Raw genomic sequence first — 26,258 nt, 5'->3', positions numbered from 1 at the left:
GATCTCGCCGTAATTGTGGAGATTCGCAAGGATGAGGATGAGGAAATAATTTTCTTCAAATTGTGGAATGAAGACGAAGATGAGGAGTATTTTAGATGTTGCGAAGGGAGTAAAAAAATACAATTTGCTCGATTTCCGCCTCGTTGACATCCCTGGTATATAATAAGATTCACAATAATTTTCTAAGCTTTTTTTTTTTTTTTTATGATTAAGCTTTAATATTTTGAACAACAAACTTGATTAAAAATAATTGAATTTTGATATTTACTTTAATCATGTTAATAGATCCTCGCTGTAACTGTGGTGATTCACGGAGATGAGGATGAGGAAAGAATTTTTTTTCAAATTGTGGAATGAAGACGGAGATGATGATTTTTTTTTTCAAATTGTACAAAATTCTAAAATTGTGTGATATGTTTTTGAGATTGATCAAGATTAGCAGTATTCAATAAAAAAACCTAAACCATTAATTTTGTCGAGTCTCAAAAACATATCAAATGATTTTAAATTTTTATAAAATTTAAAATGGATGATCTATATGATATAATCTTTCAATCCAACGGTGGATTTTGTAAAATTTCAATTCGTTAAAGCGTTATTGAGCAGTGTAACATTACTCAAACGATACACCGGTGTAATTTGATCCCTCCCCATATATATATATATATATATATATATATATATATATATATATATATATATATATATATATATATATATATATATATATATATATATATATATCTTTACTACTTAATTTTTTTTAAAAAAAAACTACATATTGTTATTTCTTTGAATATAAAAAATTAGTTTCTAAAATTAAATTGCATTTTTTTTTTAAAATACACTATCAGTTTTTAATGAATATTAGCTCGAATGCGTATTTTGTTATTAATTGTTAGAATATGGCTATTTTTTTCCTAAAATAAAAATAGAATATGCCTATTTTTTTTATATTATTGATGTTATTTATATTTTAAATAAAAGATTATATTTTAAGAAAACATGTATTAATTTTTTTGTAAAAAAAACATGTATTAATTTTATGAAATTCTTTTCCTCTTTATTGAATTCACCTTGGGCCTCCAAATGTACATAGGAACGACCCTGGACAACAGTCACGTATTTAAAGGGTGTTGACTTGACAAATTACATGGACGAAAACTAAAATTCGCTCAAATTATAGGGATGAAATTTAAAATTCAAAAATGTGAAAATCCATTCTCCAAGTTTTCATGTTCTACCTTGCCACCACCACCATTAGAGAATTCTTCTCACCTTCTTCAAACTACATACCCCATAAATTCTAAGGGAAAGAGAAATTAATTTTATTACAAAGCAAAAATTATTTATTTACTTCTCTATTTTTTAATTTTTTTTTTTACTTTTCCTTCTTGTTTTTGAGTTAATTTGTTTAAACTTTTATATGAGGATAAAATCAATATAATGTTTTATATGAGGATAAACTTTTATTAAAAATCATATGTTGAAGAGATTGTAAGATTTTTTCAAAATGATACTATAATTTTATTTTTTTTCAAAAATTGTCTTTTGAAGAGAAGAATTTATGGGGTTTGTAGGTTTAAAAAAGTGAGAATAGTTCTTTAATGGTGGTGGTGGCATGGTAGAAGATGAAGAATTACAAAATAGGGTTTTCACATTTCTAGATTTTAAATTTAGTCCCCGCCATTTGAGCGAATTTTGATTTCCGTCCTTGTAATTTGCCACATCAGCACCCTATGAACATGTGGCAGTGGTCCAATCAAAAGATTCTGGCCATGCAACGTTTTTTTGTGACATGATCACATTAGGGACTAAAACGAAAATAATTTGAAATTACAGGGGCAAATTGAAATGACTTTTTCAGGGACTAAAACTAAAATTTGCTAACATTACAGGGACTAAAAGCACATTTTACCCAATAATATATTCAACCACTCTATAAGAAGACAACAATCAGTGGGATGTCAACCAAAATAAGCGGGACCATCCCTTCTCCACCATATAAAATGATCCTCATTTCCGTTTTTCGCTTTGGTGAGTATTCTTCATTCATCATCATTCCCAGATATCACCACAGTTTTTGGGGGGATCCCATAACATTAACAAATATACTAAATTTCTATTATTATTATTATTATTATTATTTAAAAACAAGGCAATGGTGCCTTTTTATATTTAATTAAAATAAAAATAGAAATTATAAGAAATGGGGGACTAGGTCACAACCCACATTAAGAGTCAAAAGCAAATTTCTATTATTTTAAATCAAATTAGTTCTAAAATAAATAAAAGTTTAATCATAAAACAATTACAAAATTAAGGCATTATTGTGAGTCTTATGATAATAGTAATAAACATCACATATACACAAATTTATATACATATTGTGTGAAAATATAAATAAATATAATATATAAATTACTTGAATATGTACACATATAAATATATTATTTTCATCGAGTGTTTGGGACGGAGTCACCACATGGCGTGGGATAAAATTTTGTCCCCATCACCAAATCTCCCTCGTAGGAACATTCTCCTACATCCCCATCCTCATGTGGAAAAATCCCCGCCTTCAAGCTCCCAAACGGGACAATCCCCAATAGAATTCCAATTTACTGATCAAATTGACATCTCTATAAGTGACTCAATGTCAAGATCCTGCTCGGGTGCCCCATTTCTGCTCAATATTGTCAACTGTCTCATTCGTAAAAGTCCAAAAGGGGATTTAAAAAGCTAACTTGCTAAGTAGCACTTCTGTTGACAATTGAGTGGCATTTTAAGCCACATTGAGGTCTAACTAAAAAAGCACTTCTAAAAAAACAAAAGGTAAGGGTTAATAACATGCCAGATTGGAGCATTTGTAGTTGCGTTAAATGATTATATTTGAACAGGAGAGTGTAATAATATGCTAATAGGAGATAAGAAATTTGAGTTCCAAGCAGCAAATGAACCAATGACAAAATGAACCTATATTACAAAATTATTGAATATCTAAGAATCTAATATGCTAATAAAAGCTGTGTTAAATTTAAAGCGTGAGAGAGAACACAGTCAGCATCAAATTCTCTGCATTGAAACTTTCATTATTCATCTATAAATTATAACTTCAACGAAAATTTCAACAATTCAGGAACTTAGTTTCACTAATAAATCAATAATAAATAAGAAATCTACTTCCATAACTGAATGAGGCAAAATCCCTACTTACATTCTTTTGTTATATATACTTTGATTGTATATATCTCTCTACCCTGTTAACTCCTTGAGGTCGAATTGTATAGAAAGTCTTTCGACAGTACTTTGACTCAGAACCCCTTTCGAATACAACTCTTTCATCAGGTTAGCTGCTAAATCCACTTCTTCTTCAAAACAAAGCCCTTCAACAAGAATGGTATAGGTTATCTCATTAGGCATGCATCCTTTGTTGACCATCATCTGAAATATCTCTATCGACAAGTCTATTTGTTGAGATTTGCAAAATCCAAGTATAAGTGTATTGTAGTTATCAACATCAGGAACATAATGATGTTCTTCCAAAATCCTGAATATCTCGAGAGCCTCATCAAGCATTCCTCTTCTACACAATCCTCTTATCAAAGATGAGTAAGTAAGGGAATCTGGTGTAAATCCATGCATTGTCAATTCATATAATAACTGAAAAGCTGGATAAGTATTCCCTTTCCAACACAAGAGTCCAATCACGTCTTTGTAGAAATCATTAATAGGGCAGTTTCGTTTTTTACCCAATGTTTCAAATATTAAGAAAGCCTCCTTTACCTTCCCTTGCTCACAAAGCAAGGAAATAGCATTGTACGTTCCTACATTAAGGAAAAACCGCTGACTAATCATTTGGTCTAGACACTGAACTACAAGATCCACCTTCCCTTCCTTGCAGAGACGGGCAATAATCGGATTATAGCAATTAGCAGTCACCTTGAATCCACTTCTGGTCATTTCATCTAAAATGTTGAAAGCTTGTTCAATTCTTCCATCGTAAGAAAGAGAGGAGATCAATATGTTGACTGTAACTACCGAAGGAGTCTGACCCTCTCTATCCATCTGTGCTAAAAGCTCGTACGCTTCCTCCCATCGCCCTTCATAGCACAAACTCCTTAATAAAATGTTATGACTGACAACACTAGGCTTAAACCCTTTTTCCGGCAACTCTCGGAAAAACTTAATAGCTTCTTCGGTTCTACCTTCCTTACACAACCCCGTCAACAACACATTGTAGCTAAACAAATTAGGCTTACCACCCTTCGCAATTATATCATCTAGCAGATTCATTGCTTCATCTACTCCCCTTTCCTTGTAAGCAACTTCGAGCAAGATAGAAAATGTAACTTCATTCGGAACAAGACCCTTCTTTATCAACCTATCTGAAAGCTGCATACACTGATTGAATTTCCCATGCACAGAAAACCCTTTAACCAAAGTGTTATAAGTAGCATTATTAGTTGGAAAACCACCCCCTTCCATTTTTTCAACCAATTGCATTGCATACCCAACATTACCTGTCCTACACAAATAATTAATCAAAAATGAATATGAAGCATCATCATGTCTAGTACCTGAACTTACCATAATCTCCATAACCTTAATAGCTTTTAAAGATTGACCAGACTTACAAAGATCATACAAAAGCTGAGTTGCTTGAGTCACCTCAGGCTTATAACCCTTACCAGCCATGTGTTCTAAATGAAGAAATGCATCATTGAGTTTATTTCCTCTGCTCTTTTGGTCATTGCTCCCAGCTTTCCAATTGGGCAGGTTAAAAACTGAATCTTTTGAGGGAATTGTGATATGGGTTGAAGCCAAAACTCTAGAAAAACAAATTTTCTTGAAAGGGAAAGTGTGATTGTGAAGATATGGAACATGGGTATAGATGAAACTGCAATCATTTCTTGATGACTTTGCATGTAAATTTGAAGTTGGTTTAACTGAATTCAGTAGTGTGGCCATTGTTTAAGGATTTTGTAAGGTAATGCAATGATGCTAAAGTTACAATACATAAATCAACATAACTGAATTGTTCTCTTTGGCAATTTTACAAATACTTTGTGTGCGCTTTAACTATGATGATGAAACTAAAGACATTTCTTGTACAACAATACATAAATCATTTCATGTACTACAATACATAATGATGAATTGAGTGAGAATATAGAGAGAGAATGAAAGAGAGATATACCAGTGAGGAAATTTTCGAACGAACATCAGAGACACAGATTCTGTGTTCCGAGATAAATTCAGCAGCGTCTGCCACGTTTTTATGGTTATCCTAACATCACGTGGAAATGAAATTGTGAAATGGGCTTCCCTTTACACAAGACACACAAGCTCATGGGCCATGTCAAATGGGCTTTTTCTACTTTAAATAGTTGAGAGTTTCTTTTGGCGCCCTCTGTACTTTTCACGCGCCTTTTTAATTTTTTTATTTTATTTTTTCGCTACTTAAATAAAGAATGTTATAAAAATCATAAGTTTGAAGGGAAAAAAACACTTTATAACATGATTTTTTCAAAATTTTACACCGTTTGTGTCTGCAACTTAAGTAACGAACTGAAAAGAGACATTTTGGTGATTTCAAGAGGCGCGCAAGAAAACTCAGAGCATCAAAAGAAGCTCTCTAAATTGTAGAGTAGTTTGTGTTTAGGGCACTTTCAAGATACGTAAGTTGAATTGAGAAAAATTATAGGATTTAGACTTGAACAAAAAAAATAAAATGGATTTAGATAAATACAACTCTCAAATGATGCATGGAAATATAGATTTCAAATAAAACATCAATCGTATGTCAAAAAATAAATCGTATGTCAAGAGGCGCGCAAGAAAACTCAGGGCATCAAAAGAAGCTCTCTAAATTGTAGAGTAGTTTGTGTTTAGGGCACTTTCAAGATACGTAAGTTGAATTGAGAAAATTTATAGGATTTAGACTTGAACAAAAAAAATAAAATGGATTTAGATAAATACAACTCTCAAATGATGCATGGAAAGATAGATTTCAAATAAAACATCAATCGTATGTCAAAAAATAAAACATCAATCGTGATTTAAGGTTGCTATTGCATCAGTAGCTACTAATCTTGTGGCTTCTGTGAGTTCTGTCGTTAGAAAAAAAAAAACATAGCAATTAATATTCACCATTCTGGCACATGGCTTTATTGCTAACCGGAAACCGGATAAAAAAAATTATAGATCAATTATATATATTTTTTGTCATAAGTGTAGCTCAAATAATAGCTACCATGAACATTATTGGAGTGGCCTGGTTCGAACCCCGGATACCATATTTCTTCACATTTATATGTGTGAGAGTCTAGCCACTAGGCTACTTGACCAAATTTTTATTTTTCTTGAGTTTTCACCACCAATATCCGGCCCACTGGACCGCCTAACCTGGTTCGAAGTCAGTTCTGACATTAAATAATTTCAGCTTCCTCTCGATCGCAGTTACGGAGGATTGAACTGTGATCCTCCAAATCAAGTTGAGCGTCAATCATCTCGCTACCAAGTAACTTAGATCAATTATATTTTAAACACATGCACCTCTAACTAACCAAAAGAGTTGAGCTTTGCTCCATTTACATTTGCATGTAAGGATTTATCCACACTTAATCTAATTTAAAGTATCATTTACTACGTACACATGTAATTTTGATAATAGATTTTTCTTTATTTTTTAATCACATCATACCATACATCAAAATGCATTAATATTAAGAAGCATCAAATAATTTCTTTCATATATGGAGAAATTTCCTATCTAGTAGTTATGGTACCTAGATAGTTCTTTTTCTATCTCACATATTGGTTCAAGGGCAAAATGTAATGGAATAATTTCCCCCACCAGAACAAGTAAAAGTGCTAGATTTATCATCATAAGCATAACTATAAGCTTGAGGACATTGATTCTTAAAAATCATTGAATAAGCATTTGGTGGACACTTATCAGGTGAAGCATAATCTCCAGTGCAACAATACTCAGGTTGATTCAAAGCCAAACAAGCACTCTTACAAGCAATGACACTTCCATCTGAACCATGAACCGAAAAATTCGTAGGACAAACTTTATTCACGTCATTAGGACAACTAGTTGCTTTACACTCCCCGGAACCACCTTGCGGCGTTACTGAAACCGGTAGGTTAAAACCATCAACAAGACTAACATCATAGAAATCTTGCCCATTGTTTGATGCAAGAGTGAATTCAACTAATGTAACCGGTGGGATTCCACCGGTTCCATTGCAAGATATTTGACCAGATCCACAATCACCGGTCGCACAAGTGAATTTGCCAGTTGTGTCTGTTGAACATTGTGATCTTCCCCAAAATCTACCTGACCATGGAGCCATGATGTTGAGAGTGGTTGAAGCTTTCGAGGCTAGCTCGAAACCTGTTGAAGTTGACTGTGAGCCTCCACCTCCGGTTAGTGTAGCTGGCCATATGTTGAATGCACAATTGTTTGTGATTGTGAATGTTGTTGAGTGAGCCACTGCATCCATGAAAATTTGTTAATAAGTTATTCAAAATCTAAAATTCTCTAATATATATAGAGAAGATGTGTTAGAAAAATTAGAGCTTAATTACCTGAGAGGAAAAGGGTTGATAATAAAAGCATAAGCATACCAATTTCCATTGTGAATTATATTGATTTGCTACTTGGGTGTGATAGACTTTTAATTCAATGTGTATGTATATATAGAACTTTCTTGATGGTTTGATGGTTTTAGAGTATTTGCCCAACAACCAATAAGAACAAGTCACATAAGTAAATTTACACGTGGTACCCACAACTAACTTGTAATCAACTTTTATTTCACATGTATATAGATTATTCTTATTGAATTATGGGTAAATTACTCCAAATTATCAAGGGTAAATTAAATTAGAAAAAACTTTTTTCAATTCATTGTAAAAGCAAATTATTATTCATATTTTATATTAAAATATTATTTTATTTGCAAAACTTTATATTAAATTATATTTTGACAGGTAAATAAAAAATGATGTAATACTTTGTCAAAAAGAAAAGAATTCTTTTTGACTAAAAGAAAGGAATGTTGTAATATTATAATGATAAATATGTATTCATTGTAATTGCAAATTTATAATTATTAAATTTAATAGTACATAATTGTTTTGGGTACATAATATATATTATGTAAATGTAAATAAAATGGACTTGATCATTTGTACAAGAAAAAAAAGTGAACTTGATCATAAATTCGTAAGCTTCTTTTTTAATAGGTTGAATCGTTTTGCAAGTTCTTCCATTGAAAGTTTGAAATGAAACAAACGCCGCCATGACAAAATAGGACAGACGGAGACATATTGTTTTGGGCGTTGATGGGATAATGGATGGTCATGGCGACAAGAAGGTAAGAGGGTGAAGCAAAGAAGACCGAAAAACAAGGGTTGTTGTTGTTGTATTCTCTATGACAATAAATATTTGGTATTTTTAATCTCAACGGTTGGAAAACTAAACTGTCACGTGTCATCCATCGGTGAAAAAACTGGAAGAAAAGGAGGATAATAAAATGGAGTGGATCTGAACTCCATAACTTCATAAACTTCTCTTTTCTTTTCTTTGTAATTAATGCCGCAACATATCATAATAATGAATTGATTTTTTTTAAGAAAATAGTTTGTTTTGGATAGAAAACTTGAGAAAATAGATTTAAAAAAAGTATTTACAAACTTAATTGGTAATTAATTAAACGTAGTTAATATTTATTACAACAATTTAGGAATGTTTTTTTTACTAAATAAACAACTTTTCTTTTGAGGGAAATATTTTACTAAACAACCATTTTTTTACTAAACTAAACAACTTTGTAATATTGAGTTATTAGATATTTGACAAATTATTAATATCTTGTTGGATATACACGTGAAATTAGATAACATTTCAATTTTATATTTTTATAATTCATAATATTAATGTTTTTTCAGATTTTATTTATAAGAAAATAAATATTTTATTTGAATATATTTATATATGTTTAATATATTACTTAAAATATATTTTTATTTCTTTTCTATTTTCTTTTATTTTATGTGCGGTTCCCACCTGAGAAGGGATCCATCGGACAAGGGATTTTGAACAAGTCTTATTAATATTAATGTTATAGACAATAAATTTATATAGAATATAACTAAACACTAAAATATTCATAACTTTCTCATCAAAAATTGATTTCAATTTCATTTGTTGTTGAATGATCATAGAAACAAAAGTTAGAATTTAATAAGCCACTAGATTTAGTCTAGTGGTAAGGGGTTTGGATAATACGTTATAGGTCCTGGTTCGATTCTCAGCTCATTGTAAATAAATAAAAAATGTTAGAATTTAATGTATTTATTTATTTATTCGTTTTTCAAAATTTATTTGTTAAGACAAAAAGAAGTTAGAATCCACCGAATTTAATGTATTTATTCATTTTTCAACTCGTATACATGATTCCTCCAATGTCTCTAATTTTTTCTTAGAAACTTTGTCCTAACCACCGTTATTATTTCATCATTGTTTGAGGTTCAAATATCAAGTATCATTCTCTTCCTTGATCATCGTTCGAGAATCGTGCACACTATTTTTGTAATCTACTTTGATCGTAATTTTTTTATTATAATATATAAAAATAAATATAAGATATTCAATTTGTCTCGACAAATATTTTCAAAATTTAAAATTTTTAAAATTTTTTATAATTGATAATAATATATTAGTGATCAAAGTTATACATTAACCCATAAAACGACACTTAAAAAGAAAATAACAAGTATTCTTGTGGAACATATTTCTCTTCATTTCCACAATCAAGCACTTGTCACCACCATAGAACATCCTCAACCTTGCTCATGCACACTTGTCACTTCATTACGCATCACATTACCCTCTATAGCCTATAAAAGTCCACACCCTTTTTCATCTTCATCACTCAAAATTCCACTCCCAAAAAACATAAAGACTTGAACTAAAATCAACAATGGCAAAAAGCAAGGATGATATAAAATATGGAACATCACAAGCAAGATTATCAGAAGATGAAGCAGTGAGAGTAGTTTATAAACATGGTACACCACTTGAAGGAGGAAAAATATCAGATTCTGAAAAAGTTGATTTGTTTTCAAGTGCACAAAATATTTCAAAGAGTGATCAACAACAACAAAGTGTAGATTCTAATCAATCTCAGTTGCAACATGATAATGATGATACAAAAGGAGAAGAAGATTTCACTACTGGTGCTCCTTCTTTACCACACAAGAATAAGCCTCCAACACTTGGTCATAAATTTTGATTTTAAAATAAGAATAGAGAGAAATAGTAATAGTGATTACTTTTTTGAACGGGCAGTTATAGTCTTCTATAATGTTGAAGTATCCCTTGTACTCGAAGTTAATAAAAAAATAAATTATGTTTTCTATGTATATTAATTTTAACTTTTGTGTTTTCTACTTTAGTTGTTTCCTATATGTTCTCTATGTGGCATGGCAGATATTATGTAGCAATACTGAAATTTTATCTAATACTCCTTAATTTTGTTGTTTAGGATTGAGTTAAAACATAGATTAAAAATATAATAATTGATATATATCTGTATTAAAATGCTTTCATTTTATTCCTATACATCATCTTTGTTAACACCTAGGAAAAAAACATTTCCTATAAATTATATGCCTAACATTATTTATTCCATGCTTAAATGATTAATTCGTTCCCGTAAGTTCGTAAGATTTTGGTATTCGTCCCTCTTAAGTGTCGTTTAAGAAATGATGACATGGCAAACGGAGACTGACGTGGTAATGTGTGAGTGGCAAACGAGAATGATGTGCCAATGATGCTCTGTAATCAAAAGACCATATTAATTTCCTAATATCATCATCTTCAAAATTTGACATGAATAATTTTTAATCAAACTTTATATTGTTAAATTTGAGTTCCATTATATCCTCAAATGTCAACCAAAAACTTCACAAACTTTTAAAATAAAATGACTTGTTTAATCTCTCAAATCACATCTATTGAAACATGTTTTGCAATTTATGGGTTTAGAGAAATATGAGTCATTTCCGAGTTTAGAGAAAAAAGAAGAAAAATATGTTTTTGAGTTTAATTTTGTTTTTTGGTTTTGTTCTCTCTTTACAATTTTATTTTTGGATTTGGTCCATCTAAGTACATGGTCGGGCATCATCGTTGAAACATCATCCTTATTTACCATGTCACGTGTTGTCACGTCAGCCTCTGTTTACCACGTCATCATTTTTTAAACGACATTTAACATTAGACTATATACAATGGGGTGTTGAATATGAGATTCAACAGTTTAAACCATTGCATGTGCCATGTTGAAACCTATGTGGAAGAAAGAGATGTTGAACAAGTTCAACATGTTGAAACCTGAAAAAATCTGACGCAGGAGGGACACTTGCTGGCTTGCGGTTGGTCCAGCACAGCGCGTGCATCACACGCACCCAACTGTGAGAGTTGCCTTTGAATCACGCGGAGAGAGAAGGATGAATGGGAAAAGTGGCAGATTCTGATTGGTTCCTGCGATTTTTATCTTATCAAAACTTTGAACTCAATTATCTCATTGCAAATTAATTTTTATTTTTTTATTTTTTTACCAAAATTCGTGATTTTTTTTTCTCTATAAATAGAGACTTGGTTCATTTCATTTGGACACAGAAAAAAAAACCAAGTTTTTCACTATCTTAATCTATTATTATCTTTCTAATTAGTGTTTCTTTTGAAGTTTTAATCTTTTTTTAGTGAAATGAATCTCAACAATTCTTCTAATTATCCCAACAATTCTCAAAATCCCAACAATTATCAAAACTCTAACAATTATCAAAACCCCAACAATTATCAAAATTATCAAAATCTCAACAATTATCAAAATTCAAATCAATTTTTCAATCAACATCCTCAAAACACACCTAATTTTGGTTTAACACCAAATTTCAACCTAATTTTGTGTGATGTATTGCATTTTAAATTAAGAAAATAAAAAAAATATTTAAATACATTTTGTTAAGTGTATTATTTTAATTTAATTTTAATCGATAATTATAATGTTATTTAATCATAAAAACAAAAATTAAAATTTAAATAAGAATATGAAATAGAAAGTGGTGGGGTAGAGAAAGTGGTGGGGTATGGTGTTGAATATAAAAACCATTGGAGAGGGTAAAAGTTGAATGTGTGTTGAATGATTAGGTGAAAGAAAGAGAAAATGATGTGGAGTGAAAAAGTGGGTGTTGAATATTTTTTTGTGTTGAAACCATTGTATGTAGTCTTAGAGACTAAAACCAAAAGAATTTAGAAGGAACTATTTTAAAACCAACAAAAAATACAGGAATGAAAACCAACCAAAAACTTGCAAATTTACACGAATGAATTGATCATTTGAGCCTTTATTCCATGATAAAAAAAATTGACCGTTTGTTAAAAATGACATGAGATTACTATGATGGTTGATGCACTTGCATCATCACAATTTCCAAACCCAAATTTAACCGGAGGAGTAGAGTCAATACGCGACAATCATCAATCACCGTTTTTTGAGTTTGGATTATTTTGAATTACTACTTCGTATAAGCGATTATTGTGTTGTGGCGGTGTTCAAAACTTGTTCAACTTAGCTTCTCCTCCACAACAACGAAATCATCATGATTCATACGACGACGACGACGAAATCATCAGCAAGAGAGAAAGAAAACGATCGGAGCTTGAGTTCGCACATCCTCACCCTCCACCGCCGTCTTCTCCACGCCTTAAACCTTGGCACCAGGTATCGCTTTTCGATTATACTTTTCTCTTTCAGATTTCCACAAACTATCTATTGATTTTTTTTTTGTTAATTTCTAAAATTTTCACAGATATTTTGATGACAAGACAAATCAATGGAAATGGCAGTGCGTTAACATTGAAGTGCAGAAAAATGTACTTCGATCAATTACTGCTTTTCTTCATTCTATATCTTCTGATGCACGTGCCACACGTCATACCATTGTTAAGGTACATTTTATTTTTGCAGCTTTTTTTTCTTTCCAATTTATAAACATTATTGCATAGAACCTAAATTTCGAGGTGTGTGTAGTTTTTTAGTGTATGAAGGATATAAATTTAACAAATTATTACTTGGACTTAATACACTAAAATCATAGTAATGACATTTTTTTTTTCTTTTATGAAATGAAGAAGTTCTGTACTGGTATAATTTTATAAATTTATTGTTGGAATTTTAAATATGTAACCTGCTATTTAAGTTGTCACGCCATTAATATATACTCCCACTTCACTTTTAGATGTGATTGGTTCGAGTAGTAAGGGACTCGGACAACTTAATCAAGTGGTCAGGGGTTCGGCCAATCACTCTTGCTCTGGAGAAAACCTTATTGGGAGGGGTTTGACCCTGGCGGAGATTAGCCATTGCTTAACTGTTGTGGATACTTCGTACCTCTAACAAAGTTAACAAAAAAAGAGTATGTTAGTAAGTTACATACAATTTTGAATTTGTCAACTTTCCTACTAATAGTGTAACCTGTTAACAAACTGATTTTAAAAAAAAAAGTGGGAGTATATAAGCAATCACACACATTTACATATAGAGAGAGGAGAGAGAGAGAGAGAGAGAGAGAGAGAGAGAGAGAGAGAGAGCGGGGGGGGGGGGGGGAAGGGACTTATATAGATGAATTGACCTTTTTGTCAGATTTAATGGCATTGGAATATGTGTTTTACTTCATTGTTTTAATTCATCAGGAATCTGCTGCTGATATTTTGGGAGCATTGTTATGGATTCTTCAATGCAAAAATGAGCCCTTGTTAAGCATGGCATCAAATGTGGCAGTGAAGTTAGTTAGCGTTTTACCTAGTTCACTATTACAATTGCGTATGTTGGATCTTGTCTATTGTCTATCATCCTTGCTATCTTCACATCAAGTAGAAGTTGCAATACCCTGTGCTACTGCTTTGAATTCGATTATCTCGGGTCTGAGTGCTACAAGCGAGAAGGCAGTTATTGAAGCATTGAAAGAAACAGAGATTTCCATTTGCATAGTTCGAAATATAAAAGACTGCAGTGCGAAGAAAATCGAATATTTTGTCGAGATGGCTTCACTTTTAAGCACAATTCTGTTAAGGTGGCCTTCATCTAGGTTCCCTGTTTGTAATGATGTTGAACTTATGAAAGTTTTAGCAAACATGCATACAAAGACAGATAGTTCTATTAAACTTGTTCTTCTAAAGCTGTACACATCTTTAGGTATTAAAATATCCATCTCTTACCATCCCCCCTCTTGTTATCTTCCACATATTTTGTCAATTATTTAAACCAACTAATATATCATTTTTGTTACTAGCTTTATGTGATTCGGTAGCGCAAAAACTTATAGAGGATGGAAAAGTGTTTCTACAAATGATTGTGCAGGCGATGGGAAAATCAAACCCTCATGATGTTCGAATAGAGGGGTTTCGACTTGCTCAATGTCTATTGGTAAGAGTTGTTTTATATGATAAACATTGCATATATATAGCTTTGTACTAACCAACATTACTTTTATTTTATCTACTTAGAGATCCCAAGAAAATTGTTTAAAAGTGATGGATTTGTGTGGTGAAGCTCTTGTTGATGCCATAATATGTGGGATGAGAGAGACAGGGCCGTGTTCCAAAAAAATTGAGAACAATTATGGTTCTGTATTAGTGGAAGCATGCAAGTTGGCTCTAATTACTCGTTGGGCTGGCGATCATCATATCAAGTTTTGGAAACAAGGAATTGATAAAGTCCTCCTTAATCTTCTGATTGAAAATATTCATGACCAATCGTCTGAATTTGTCTTGTCATTGGAAAAACAAATATCCATGGTGAAGGAGGGACTGAAAGTCAATTATCATGTTGCTCTGAGGAGTTATGTGTGGGACATTCTTGGGTGGCTTACAATTCATTGTGGAGAAAATTCAAACCCTTATGGTAATACACAGGAGAGTGAACTCCACATCAACTTACTAATTCTGTGTGCATGGTAAGTTGTATTTCTTCCATTATCATTTTTCTACGACTTCAAATGTGTGTATACATCGGTATTATGATGTATTCTATGGCATAGTTTCTTACTACCACTCTGATTATATTCTAAAATTTCATAGCTGAACATTTATTACACCGTCATAGCATTGATGTTGTGCAAATTTCTCCTTTTTCTACAGCTTCACTTTTGTGGATGTAATTCAAAAATGGTGCCGGATATGTCTAAATGATTTTGATGATAATTTTCAAAGTGAACCAGTATCAAGGACTGTTCTAATGATGATATATTCTCCATGTAATTATATTTCCTCACATGCTAGATTTGTATTATCTGATATACTGAAGGTCAAAGGAGATCCGTGCTTGAAAAACTCACTACATACCCTAGATTATATATCATCCCTGAAAAGCTATAGTTCATTTGATAAACTTCAACTTGTTATCAACTTAATTGGGTTAACTTGTTTTTCAAGTTTACCACAGTATCAAAGATGTATCATAGAAAGCAGAGGGATACAGGCTGTTGTTCGTCTCGTGCAACGATGCTTAAGTAATGATATTCATGTAGAAAGGCCTGAAGTTGCTCCTCATTTGCATACTGTATTCCATAAAAGGTCTTGTTGCTGGATTTGTAAAGGAGACTGGGAAGGTTCCAATGTTCTCTTATTTTATGGTCTGTGGGGATTAGCTGAATTTCTTCATCAGTGTGGCCTTTTACTAGACAACCCTCAGCAATTTACTAGAGAGGTGACAAACATTAAAACTCAGCTAGTTAACAAACTTCATGAGATCTGTAGTAACACCTCTTTCAGTCCTGGAGTGAAATGGTATGTTTCTTATATTCTAAGTTATTTTGGATTTTACGGTTTCCCAAATGAATATTCCAAAAGGATTGGGATGGCTTTTAATAAGGAAGAATATGCAGATTTGCGACTCATTGTAGCAAATGGGGATTCTGTGGGTGTTCATGGTGTTATTCTTGCTGTTCGATGTCCATCAATTCTACCTTCTAAAATGTTATCTGGTAGTAAGAGTTCTAAACAAATAACAAATAATTTTGTTGGAGAGACCATGCGAGAAGTTCGCTATTCTTCCCACGTTGATTATGAAGCATTGTTGTTATTGTTGGAATATGTATATCTGGGGCGCTTGCATGCAGCAGAAGAAGAAACTGTGAAGAAGCTCAAAATTCTTGCTAAGCGTTGCAATCTACAGCCTCTCTTGCAAATGCTTTGCAGACAATCTCCAAAGTGGGGCATACCTTTCCCCGGCTTTACTCTTACTTCATCTCTTGATTCAGCTGGAAGTTATTTTTCGTACGGTTTTCTTCTTGACCAGATTTCTTCTAGATATCTAGAGGCTGCATGTGATTGTGGACTTTGTGTTTTCTTGTTGATCCATATTTATTTCATTTCATATACTTGAGTAGCTTCCTTGACTTTGATATTTTACTAGGTTCATTCCGTATTTTTCAAATGAGAGTTACTTTTCTGAAAGGAGTAAAGGACTATAAAACTTGGAAACTTTTGCTGTGATTTGCTGTTTTCCATTGTATTATCCAGCTTATAGTAAAACAACTGTTAGTTAAATCCTTATTGATTGGAGCTTCCTTATTGATTAGGAATTTATTGACTTGTCGTTTTGGGAAAGTAGAAGGTTTTTACGCAATGAAAAATGTTACCAGTGATTTTGCAAACATTTGCTTAAGTAGTTTGGGAGAGAAATTCTGATTTTGTTAATTTCTGTTTTCAGAGATGTCATAATGGAAGCTAAATTGAATGAGCCTGTTGGATGGGCATGTAATATCTGTTCTCATCCAGTACCACATTTGCATGTTCACAAAGTCATATTGCAGTCTGGCTGTGACTATTTACAGGGTTTGTTTCGATCAGGAATGCAAGAAAGGTGATTATGATTTAAAAAATTGTTAGTTTATGTAGTTTACAGTTTTCCTGATACACAAGTGATGAAGAGGACACCTAGATGTTCAAATTAAAAGCTGGAACTCATGAAAATTGAAGAACATTGTCAAAAGACAAACGTGCATGTTTGTTTATATCTTATCTTAATCAACGTCTATGTAACCTGTTGTGGTTAAATTGTGATTAAGGCCCAAGATTCAAATCTTCTCTTTACAAGCTTGATTTGATGAAGTATTTGTTTGGAAACTCATTGGTGCATGTTCTTGAGTCTTGATTTCCAAACTTAATCTAAGAATTGGTTGAAAGCTACCTGGAACCAAGTCCATCTTTATGAAATGTTAAATGTGTTTAATTTCTCCATTTTTTATGGAAACTGTCCATCCCTTATCTGTTTCCCTTGTTATTTATTTTTGCAGTCATTCACAAGTCATAAAGGTTGATATTAGCTGGGAAGCATTGACTAAACTGGCACATTGGTTTTATTCTGATGAGCTGCCGAATCCCCCTTCTGGTTGTTTGTGGTTTAACATGGATGATCAAGAAAAGCTATTCAATTTGCAACCATATGTGGAGCTTTGTTGGCTTGGTGAGTTCTGGATTATGGAAAGTATTCAGGAAGCCTGCTGGAATGTGATTATGTCTTGTCTTGACTCTTCTAAGCAGTTGTCCATTAAAATAATCAAAATGGCTTATAAGCTCTCCTTGTGGAAGTTGGTTGACATCGCCGCAAATCTCATGGCTCCTTCATATAGGCAATTACGGGATTCAGGTGAACTTGAAGAATTTGATGATGCACTAGTTCACTTCATTTATTCTGCTTCTATTGAACTTAACCACGAAGGTGAAAAACGCTTTACATGATGTAATACCCTTCAAGACGATTTACAGTACAGGAGATTCAGGTGTGTTGTAAAATTTTGTAGGAGCTGAACATTTTTTGGTCATGTTACTTTTTCTGACATTTCAAAATTATTTTAGTTTTAAGATTTAGTAGACCTAGAATATGAAGTTTTTCAAAGCAACCCTTACTTTGAGCTGTTAGACTCTGTTACAGTTTTTGTTAGGTAACTGTTACAGTTAGTTAGGAGTTTTAATGTTGTAGTTCTGCAAAGTCCTGTCGGTAGGCTGCACGAAAAGCTTTGGATTCATGTATAGATACGGTTGTAAACTCAAAAATCATTATAGAACGAAAATATTATTTTGAAGTGAAACTTTTATGCTTTGTTGATTATTAGTACTTAGAAGTATATTTTTCTTGTGTTTCACATGAAGTTATGGGTTTGCCAAGCACCCTGACCAACACTCAATGTCCATCCTGCAATCATAGTATACACAAACAGAAAAACACAAATGTTCCCATAATTAGTTGTAATTGAAAGTGTGCCTCGATATCCAAACAAGTAACATTACAATTATTGAATAATCGACTTGCACTGATTAAGTGGATCTCAATAATGTGATGACAATCACAAACTCTTCAGTTTTAAGTTTATATACCAAACCTTTAATTGCAGTTCATGTACTGTAGTCACCTTGAAATATGGTATAAGATTCAGTCTAGTCATGTGGCACCCGAACTATTGATTTTTTTTCTTCCTTTATTGCCTTATAAGAGATTTTACACCTAAATTGACTGATATTGTCTCTTAGGTTATATCAATGATAATGAGATTGATGATCCTTTGCTCACATAAAGGATGTCAATCCACTTATTTGATTTCTTTGGTAAGATCGTCTTCACCTGTCATGGACAACCTTTTATAACAGTTTATGGACTTCATATTTAATATCGTTGGCTTCAATTCAATAACAGAAAGCATGTAAATCTCTTATTTAGCAATGCAATATATTAGATACAATTTCTAACCTATTTATAATACCAAATCAGATATGGGGATACCAACTTGGCCTTCAGACATTATGTGGTTCTTTATTTCATTTTAACAGTATATTACTCTATTGGAAGTTACAATTTTTAGATAAAATAATGAGAGAAATAATAAGAACTTGGATATTATTGGTAATAAGAGCTTGAAACAAAAACTTCAGCATGCAGTTTTCAGAACTAGACACTTGATGTTATTTTATGCTTAGTGCAAGTGGGAAATGAGGTTCTAAGGGAATCCTTGATGTGTTCAAGTTAATGATGGATCTAAATTATGTCTATGTGAAAATGAGCTTAATTCTTCTCTGGTCTGTGTAAGTCCTTTGTCTTTTGACCATTCAGTTGTTATCCTATTAGTTAATAGTACTCGATCAATTTAGAGTTTTGACCTTAAGCTTTTTTAAGGTTTTGAATTTTGATTATATTCGTTGATTTGGAATTAAGAGAAGATCCAATCAATTTGAACTGGCTCCAATGTGAAGAGTTTTGTCAAGATATGGTAACTCGTAATTGTTTGCCTCATTCGATGGAACCAAAACTCAGAATAAATGCCCCAAATAATTGATATGCTATGTTCTGTATATTTTAATTTATCACTATGTTGTCAATAGTGCCGCTATAGCAAAATAGCATAGCGGTCAGTTGTAGGGTTTGGTGAGATGCTTTTGACCTGCGAGCCTCTGCCAGCAATAGCAGTTGTTGCGGCCGCTGATTGCATCAAAATTGTGGCCCCAGAGTTCTATCACGTCCACCCACTGAGATAATATTTCTCAACCAGACCCCACAACTTGTTCAACCATGATTTCAACTTTAACCACTCATGGACTTCCAAATGAGACTATTATAAAGATCTATGCTTTGTTGCAGGCCTGTGGGATCAAACCCCACAAACCTGTGTTCAGGGATGATGTCAAGGTTTGTGCTGTTTCTGGTGATGCCTTGCGAGCCAAAGAAGTTCATGATGATGCAACTTGGTGCGGGTGATATCTGATGTTTTCCTTGGCAATGCATTAATTCACGCCTATGGTAAATGTAAATACATTGAGGGTGTGAGATGTGTTTTTGATGATTTGGTTGTTAAGATGTGGTTACTTGGAACTCGTGTTCCTCGTGCTATGTTAATTGTGGATTTCCCCTGAAGGGTCTGACCGTTATTCGCGAAATGGGTTGGAAGGGGATGAAACCGGATCCGGCGACTGTGTCTAGCATCTTGCCTGCGTTCTCAGAACTGAAAGATTTGAAATCGGGTAAAGCAATTCATGGATTTGCAGTGAGACAAGGGATGGTAAAAAATGTGTTTGTTTGCAATGCCCTTGTGACCTTGTATTCAAAATGTCTGTGTAAGAGAAGCTCAAGCAGTATTTGATTTGATGCCTCATCGAGAAGCTGTGTCTTGGAATGGTGTTTTAACGGCAAACTTCACAAACAGAGATGTGGTTACTGGGACCTCGTTGGTCTCATGCTATGTCAAATGTGGATTTCCCCAGAAGGGTCTGACTGTTTTTCGAAAAATGAGACGGAATGGGGTGAAACCAAATCTTGTGACTGTGTCTACTATCTTGCCTGCGTGCTCAAAATTGAAAGATTTGAAATCAGGTAAGGCAATTCATGGATTTGCAGTGAGACATGAGATGGTAGAAAATGTGTTTGTTTGCAATGCCCTTGTGAGCTTGTATGCAAAATGTCTATGCATAAGAGAAGCTCAAGCAATATTTGATTTGATGCCTCATCGAGATTGTGTCTTGGAATGGAGTTTTAACTGCACACTTCACAAACAGAGAATACGAGAAAGGTCCTTCCCCTCTTTTCTCAGATGAGCAGAGGTGGAGTCAGAGCAGATAAATCCACGTGGAATGTTGTTATTGGTGGATGCGTGGAGAATAGGTGAACAGAGGAGGCAATGGATATGAATAGGAAGATGCAAAGTATGGGATTTAAGCTTGATGAAATTACAATTAGTATCTTAAAAGCTTGTTCTCTTTAAGATGATATGTCTTCAGCCATTGAAAAGTTGGGGACTTGACAAGCACAACAGCTCTAGTAGATATGCATGACAAATGCGGTGATTTGAGTGTTTCAAGGAATGTCTTCAGTATGATGCCTATAAAAGATGTTGTTACTTGGAGCACAATGAGCTTTGCAAATGTGATGCACGGCTATGGAAAAGAATCACTTTTCTCTTGGAGAAGATGCTACTATCAAGGGTCAAGCCCAATTATGTTACTTTTACTTGTGTCCTATCTGGTTGTAGCCATTCAGGGCTGAAAGAGGAAGGAGTCCAGATATTCAATTCAATGAGTAGGGATCATCTTGTTGAACCTGATGTTAAACACTATTCATGTGTGATAGCCATGCTGGTCACATCGACGAATCATGAGTTTATTCAGAGAATGCCTATGGAACCAAATGCTTGTTCTTGGGGAACACTCCTTAGTGGCTGTAGGGTTTATAAGAATGTGAAGTTTGCGAAAATTTCAGCGAAAAAACTATTTGAGATTCTGCCAAAAGTCCCAGGATATTATGTTACTTTATTCAACATTCTTGTTACAGCCAAATTATGGGGTGAAACTTCAAAAATCAGAATGTTGATGAAAGAGAGGGGAATTACAAATACCCCAGGATGTATTTGGCTTCAAGTGGGAAATAGAGTTCACAATTTTGTTGTTGGAGACAAAAGTAATAGAGTGTTAAAATCAATAACTTTTTGGATGAGTTGGTTGAGAAAATATAAGCCTGGTACTGATCATGTTCTGCATGATATTTTCACCATGGAGTAGTCTCTCCCGGTGTTGTTGGTTGTTTCTTTTTCCTTTTCTCTTCATGTAACCAAAAAAAGTCATCTTAGTTGAATCGTGTATAACTTTGATTAGATGCCACTACTTCATTATTATCCATATTTCTTTTTTTTTCGTTGACTAACAATTTGACAAAACTTGCAATTATTTTCAAAAATTTCTTTTTCAAGATAAGCCAATTTAATTAGTAAGGTACTGTTTGATCTAGCCTTTTTAGGTGTAGAAACTATTTTAATCATAAAGCTAAAAATAATAGCTTTAAAACTAAAATTAAAGTTGTTTGGTAAATCTTACTTTTTTTATAAAAAAAAAATTAAAAGGCTTTTTTTATTATTATAAATAGGGTTAAAAGATATGTTTGATAATATATTATAATTTTTCTTAAAATATAAAAGCTGTTTTTTTTCTTACTAGAACTTTTAAAAATTGTTGTTTGGCATAGCTTCTTCCTTCTATAGAAAAAGAAGAAAAAAAAAGTTAGGCCAAATCATACATGAGTATAATTCACTTAGTAGTTATTAATAACATTATTATAGTGTTGAAAATCAAACTTTGGATTTTCTTTTTTTTTTACACTTAAAATGTGCAATTACTAAGCCCCTTAAAAAAAATTAGGGTTAAATAAAATGTTTGGTCCCAAAAAATATCTTCAATTTTGTTTTTAATTCCTATAAAAAATTTCAACAATTTTTAGTCCCTCAAATATTTTCTATCACAACTTTTGATCCTACTTTTAATCAAACTCTTGTGTATGTTCATATTTTTGAATGGGTTTTCAATTCATGTTTCTAATATTATAAGAACATCTCCCATAAAAATTTATAATTTTTTAATATAAGATGAATTATTTAAGAATTTTTATGTGCAAAAAACTTTAAAAAATCATATTTAATTTATCTTTTGTTAAAAAAATTAAACTTTTGCAAGAGAGATTCCTATAATGTAATAAACATGTCCGCGAAAAAAAAAATTAAAAATTTCAATGATATGCACAAGTTGACTAAATTTTATAGGAAATATTTTAGGAACCAAAAGTTGTTGAAAAATTTTATAGGGACTAAAAACGAAATTTGAGATACTTATAATGGAGACCAAAAATATATTTTACACAAAAAACTATGAGATTAAAGGATATAAGCAGACAAAGTTAAAGAATGATACACAAACAACCAATAATATTTTATCTTTCTGTCACATCACCTCACTCATGTATGGTTATTTTAAAACTACTTATATGACATGAAAGAGTGGTGATTTCTCATTGGATATATGTGTAAACTTTCATTACACTGACTGCTTACCATCTTTAAACTCAAAAACTATTACCGATACTTTTACAAGATAAAGGTTTTTTTTTTGTCCAAAGATAATGCTTATTGATTGTTCTCCTTCATTTTCTTTAAAATTTTGGAAATTATTATTGTTTCGTAAGTGTAATTCAGTTAATAGCTATCACTAACATATTATAAGGTCCCGTTTGGCCCTACTTATTTTCTATTTTTCTGCTTCTCCTTCAAAGAAATGGATAAGTAAAAAATTGTATTTGACCATATTTCTCCTTAAAAGAATTAGAAAAATAAAGTAAAGAATTAGAAAATAAGGTGAAGTTTGGTCAAACACAATTTTTTACCTCTTTACTGCTTTTAAGGAGAGGAAAAAAGTAGAAAAAAAGGAGGGTCAAAGGGACCCTAAGACTGAAATCGAACTTCGGATTTTTCACTATTTTACACTTAAAATGTGTGAATCTAATCACTAAACTAAAAAATAAAAAAACTATTTTTGAATATTTCTACTAAGATAATACTTTATTTTTTTGTTCCAGAGATAATACTTATCGATCGTTCTCCTTTATTTTCTTTAAAATTTTGGGAATTGTTTTTCTGTCAATCACTAAGTGGACTTTTCATAAGACCAACTATACCCTTGATTTTTTTTTTAGCTGCAAAAAAAATTTATTAACAAATTCAGATTCACCATAATATAAGGCATGTCCTGTCTGGCCGCTAGATTTTTTATTCGTCTTTAGCAGCAAATTTTTTTTATTACCAACCATAATATTTTATTTTTTATATAAATTTCCATAATAGACACAAACAGGCGCAGAACGCGCCCTGTTTGGCTGCTAGTTTTTTATAAATAAACTAAGCGCATCTAAATTGACATATCTAGAAATTCTCATTGTCTACCTATAATTTATAATAATATATAAAAAAGAGGGGGGGAAAATATGTACAAAAGAGACTTGGCCTTATCCCAAAAAACAAGGAAAAATAAAGTAAAACAAACGGGCAAGATATAGCTGAATAGCCTTCGGTGGAGTGGATTTACAGTATCCCCTCCCCTCCTCTCTCTTAGAGTGCCTGCCAAAACCAAGAGCAATTGACTGACCCACGAGAAAAGGCGTAGGAAGCACTGGTCAAAGAACCAGCACTCGCCTTGGAGATCGAACAGGTTGATTCAAGTCTAAGTGCTTGTTTGGATGAGCTTTTGAACACATCAAACGTGCGTCTACGGGCTTAACGTGATTTTACTCATTTATAAAGTTGTTTGGTTTGCAAAATTTAAAGCAATTCTATAGCTCAAAACGTGATTCTAAGTGAAGCTGGAATATGGAGCTTCTGCGTCATTTACAATCGATTCCAATAAATTTATTGGTGTGTGGGACATCTATATTTCCTTTATTCCGTAATTATCCTCAATATCTTCAATGCATATTGCTTATTTCTCCTAAAGTATTTGTTGACCTTTGATGTGTTATATATAGCTTGAATAAATGAGTACTTTTTTACAATAATTAGTATGACTATTAGTGCATTATTAATTTTTTTTTACGTAATATTTGTGGATTAATAAGTGTTGCATAATTATTGTCAAAAGAAAAATAAGTTTTGTATAATTCTTTTTTAACGAAAAATATATTATTAATGAGTTCGTCAAAAAAAAATTTATTAATGAGATCTCTGCACAAGACGAACAGAGATCGGTATAAAATTAAATATATAATAGGGCGCCGTATATATACGGAACGCCAAAAATAAGTGTTGCATAATTTTGTACAATATGTAATTTTTGTGGACCGCTTCGATGTCTTTATTTTATTTTTTTTTTATCAATTTGTCTTGTGGCTAGAATTTTACCTTTTAAGGTGAATTAGTAGGAGTATCATGATTCGAACTCTCGTCCTTGCAATGTCCCTTTTCAATTGAGCTATACTTACGAAGATATGTCTCTACTTATTATTTATAAGGGTCTGATTATAATTAAATATTTAACTATTAGTAATTTAGTTTTATGTTTTATGAAAATATACATATTAAAACCCAATATGGTAATTATACATACAAAAGCAATTTTGGTTCAAATTGTCCAAACAACATCAAATTTTGAGAATCACTTCTACATTAATGTAACCAAACATAAATCAATTATGTTCAACTCACTTTTAATCAAACTCAATTATGTCAAACTCAATTCTATCAAAATCAATTCTATCCACCACAGAACCAAACACATACTAAGTAGCATAAAAAAAAAGTGAGATGCAGTGGTTTATCCCCATTGACCGAGTGAAGTAACGGTTTGTCTATATTCAATTTTCAAAATAGCAGCTGCAATAAAAAGAATTACAAATGCAATAAAAAATAGATTGTTTATTATAAAGTGTGTATGATTTCCGAAAGATAAATACTAAAGTTTAAAATATTGAATAACTCTCTTATAAGATATTTAATGGATAAAAAATTATATTGATATTTTAGATAACTTATATTTGAAACAAAAAGTTGCCTTTGCAAACAAGCGAGGGATGAAAATTTCAATTTTTGTTCAAATTCTTGCCCTCTGGATTTGCTTAGTTTCAGAAACAATTTAAATTAAAAAAAAAAAAAAAAGAGTCAAATACATCTAAGTAAAATTTTCCGTTTATAACAGTTACGTCATTTACAAATAGATCCTTTAAATTTTTTAGCTAATAAATTGATCATTTAAGTTTCTATATTATTGCAATGTTACTCTTCTTCCGGTTACCCTCCCTTTCAGTCGGCCTCAATTGTCTAAGCCCCATGGTTCATATCAGATTGAACCTTAAATTTTTATTTTTATTTTTTTGAACAGTAAAATGATTGAACCTCAAATTCATCAGAGTTAACACTAAAATTAACATTCATGTAAGTGTTTTGTAAACAGAAAATAACTGAAAGGGTAACAATGCAACAAATTAAAAATTTAAATGACTTATTTGTCACCTAAAAAACTTAAATGACCTAATTGTTACAAACGCAAAACTTAAACACCCCATAATATATTTGACTAATAAAAAACAATACAACTATAAATTATTCTTTCTAATCTCTTATTTTACTCTTGGATGCATCAAACATCAAGGAATAAGAAAAATATACATCTACAAATATTCAAAATATTTCCTCTCAAATTTCCATCGAGAATATGCAATCGAATGTACCAAAATAATATAAATCAACTGGATTTAATTGACATACACCGCCAATCATAACGATCATTACAAGTATTTAACTTTAATCTTGTCTACCTTAAAAGTCATACAACTGAAGATTTGTAATTATTCAACTTGACAGTGTATAGTTTTACAATGACAGCG

The 26,258-nt window shown here is 32.1% G+C and overlaps 4 protein-coding genes and 1 pseudogene across 4 annotated transcripts; 3 read left to right on the top strand and 2 right to left on the bottom strand.

Annotated features, from left to right (window-relative positions):
- Positions 1 to 3,057: 3,057 nt before the first annotated feature.
- On the bottom strand, positions 3,058 to 5,270 carry LOC123898992 (pentatricopeptide repeat-containing protein At1g79080, chloroplastic-like). Its single transcript, XM_045950047.1, has one exon. It carries the CDS (start codon positions 4,966 to 4,968, stop codon positions 3,253 to 3,255), a length of 1,716 nt encoding a protein of 571 aa, XP_045806003.1. The 5' UTR covers positions 4,969 to 5,270; the 3' UTR covers positions 3,058 to 3,252.
- A 1,436-nt stretch (positions 5,271 to 6,706) lies between these two features.
- LOC123898507 (thaumatin-like protein 1) lies at positions 6,707 to 7,665 on the bottom strand. Its single transcript, XM_045949484.1, has 2 exons — positions 7,597 to 7,665; positions 6,707 to 7,501 (listed from the first exon to the last, which is right to left on the bottom strand). Exons 1-2 carry the CDS (start codon positions 7,643 to 7,645, stop codon positions 6,822 to 6,824), a joined length of 729 nt encoding a protein of 242 aa, XP_045805440.1. The 5' UTR covers positions 7,646 to 7,665; the 3' UTR covers positions 6,707 to 6,821.
- A 2,330-nt stretch (positions 7,666 to 9,995) lies between these two features.
- Positions 9,996 to 10,307, top strand: LOC123896405 (SEED MATURATION PROTEIN 1). The gene has a single exon (XM_045946796.1). It carries the CDS (start codon positions 9,996 to 9,998, stop codon positions 10,305 to 10,307), a length of 312 nt encoding a protein of 103 aa, XP_045802752.1.
- Positions 10,308 to 12,369: 2,062 nt separating this feature from the next.
- On the top strand, positions 12,370 to 18,191 carry LOC123897496 (BTB/POZ domain-containing protein At1g04390). Its single transcript, XM_045948166.1, has 8 exons — positions 12,370 to 12,800; positions 12,889 to 13,027; positions 13,772 to 14,273; positions 14,371 to 14,504; positions 14,585 to 15,033; positions 15,218 to 16,354; positions 16,791 to 16,943; positions 17,377 to 18,191. The coding sequence occupies exons 1-8, from the start codon at positions 12,679 to 12,681 to the stop codon at positions 17,819 to 17,821; spliced, it is 3,081 nt and encodes a 1,026-aa protein (XP_045804122.1). The 5' UTR covers positions 12,370 to 12,678; the 3' UTR covers positions 17,822 to 18,191.
- Positions 18,192 to 19,732: 1,541 nt separating this feature from the next.
- LOC123897498 lies at positions 19,733 to 21,737 on the top strand (annotated as a pseudogene).
- The last annotated feature ends 4,521 nt before the right edge of the window (positions 21,738 to 26,258 follow it).

This window comes from Trifolium pratense, linkage group LG7, assembly GCF_020283565.1.
Source record: "Trifolium pratense cultivar HEN17-A07 linkage group LG7, ARS_RC_1.1, whole genome shotgun sequence".
Taxonomy (NCBI): domain Eukaryota; kingdom Viridiplantae; phylum Streptophyta; class Magnoliopsida; order Fabales; family Fabaceae; genus Trifolium; species Trifolium pratense.
This window is presented reverse-complemented; position numbering and strand designations above follow the sequence as displayed.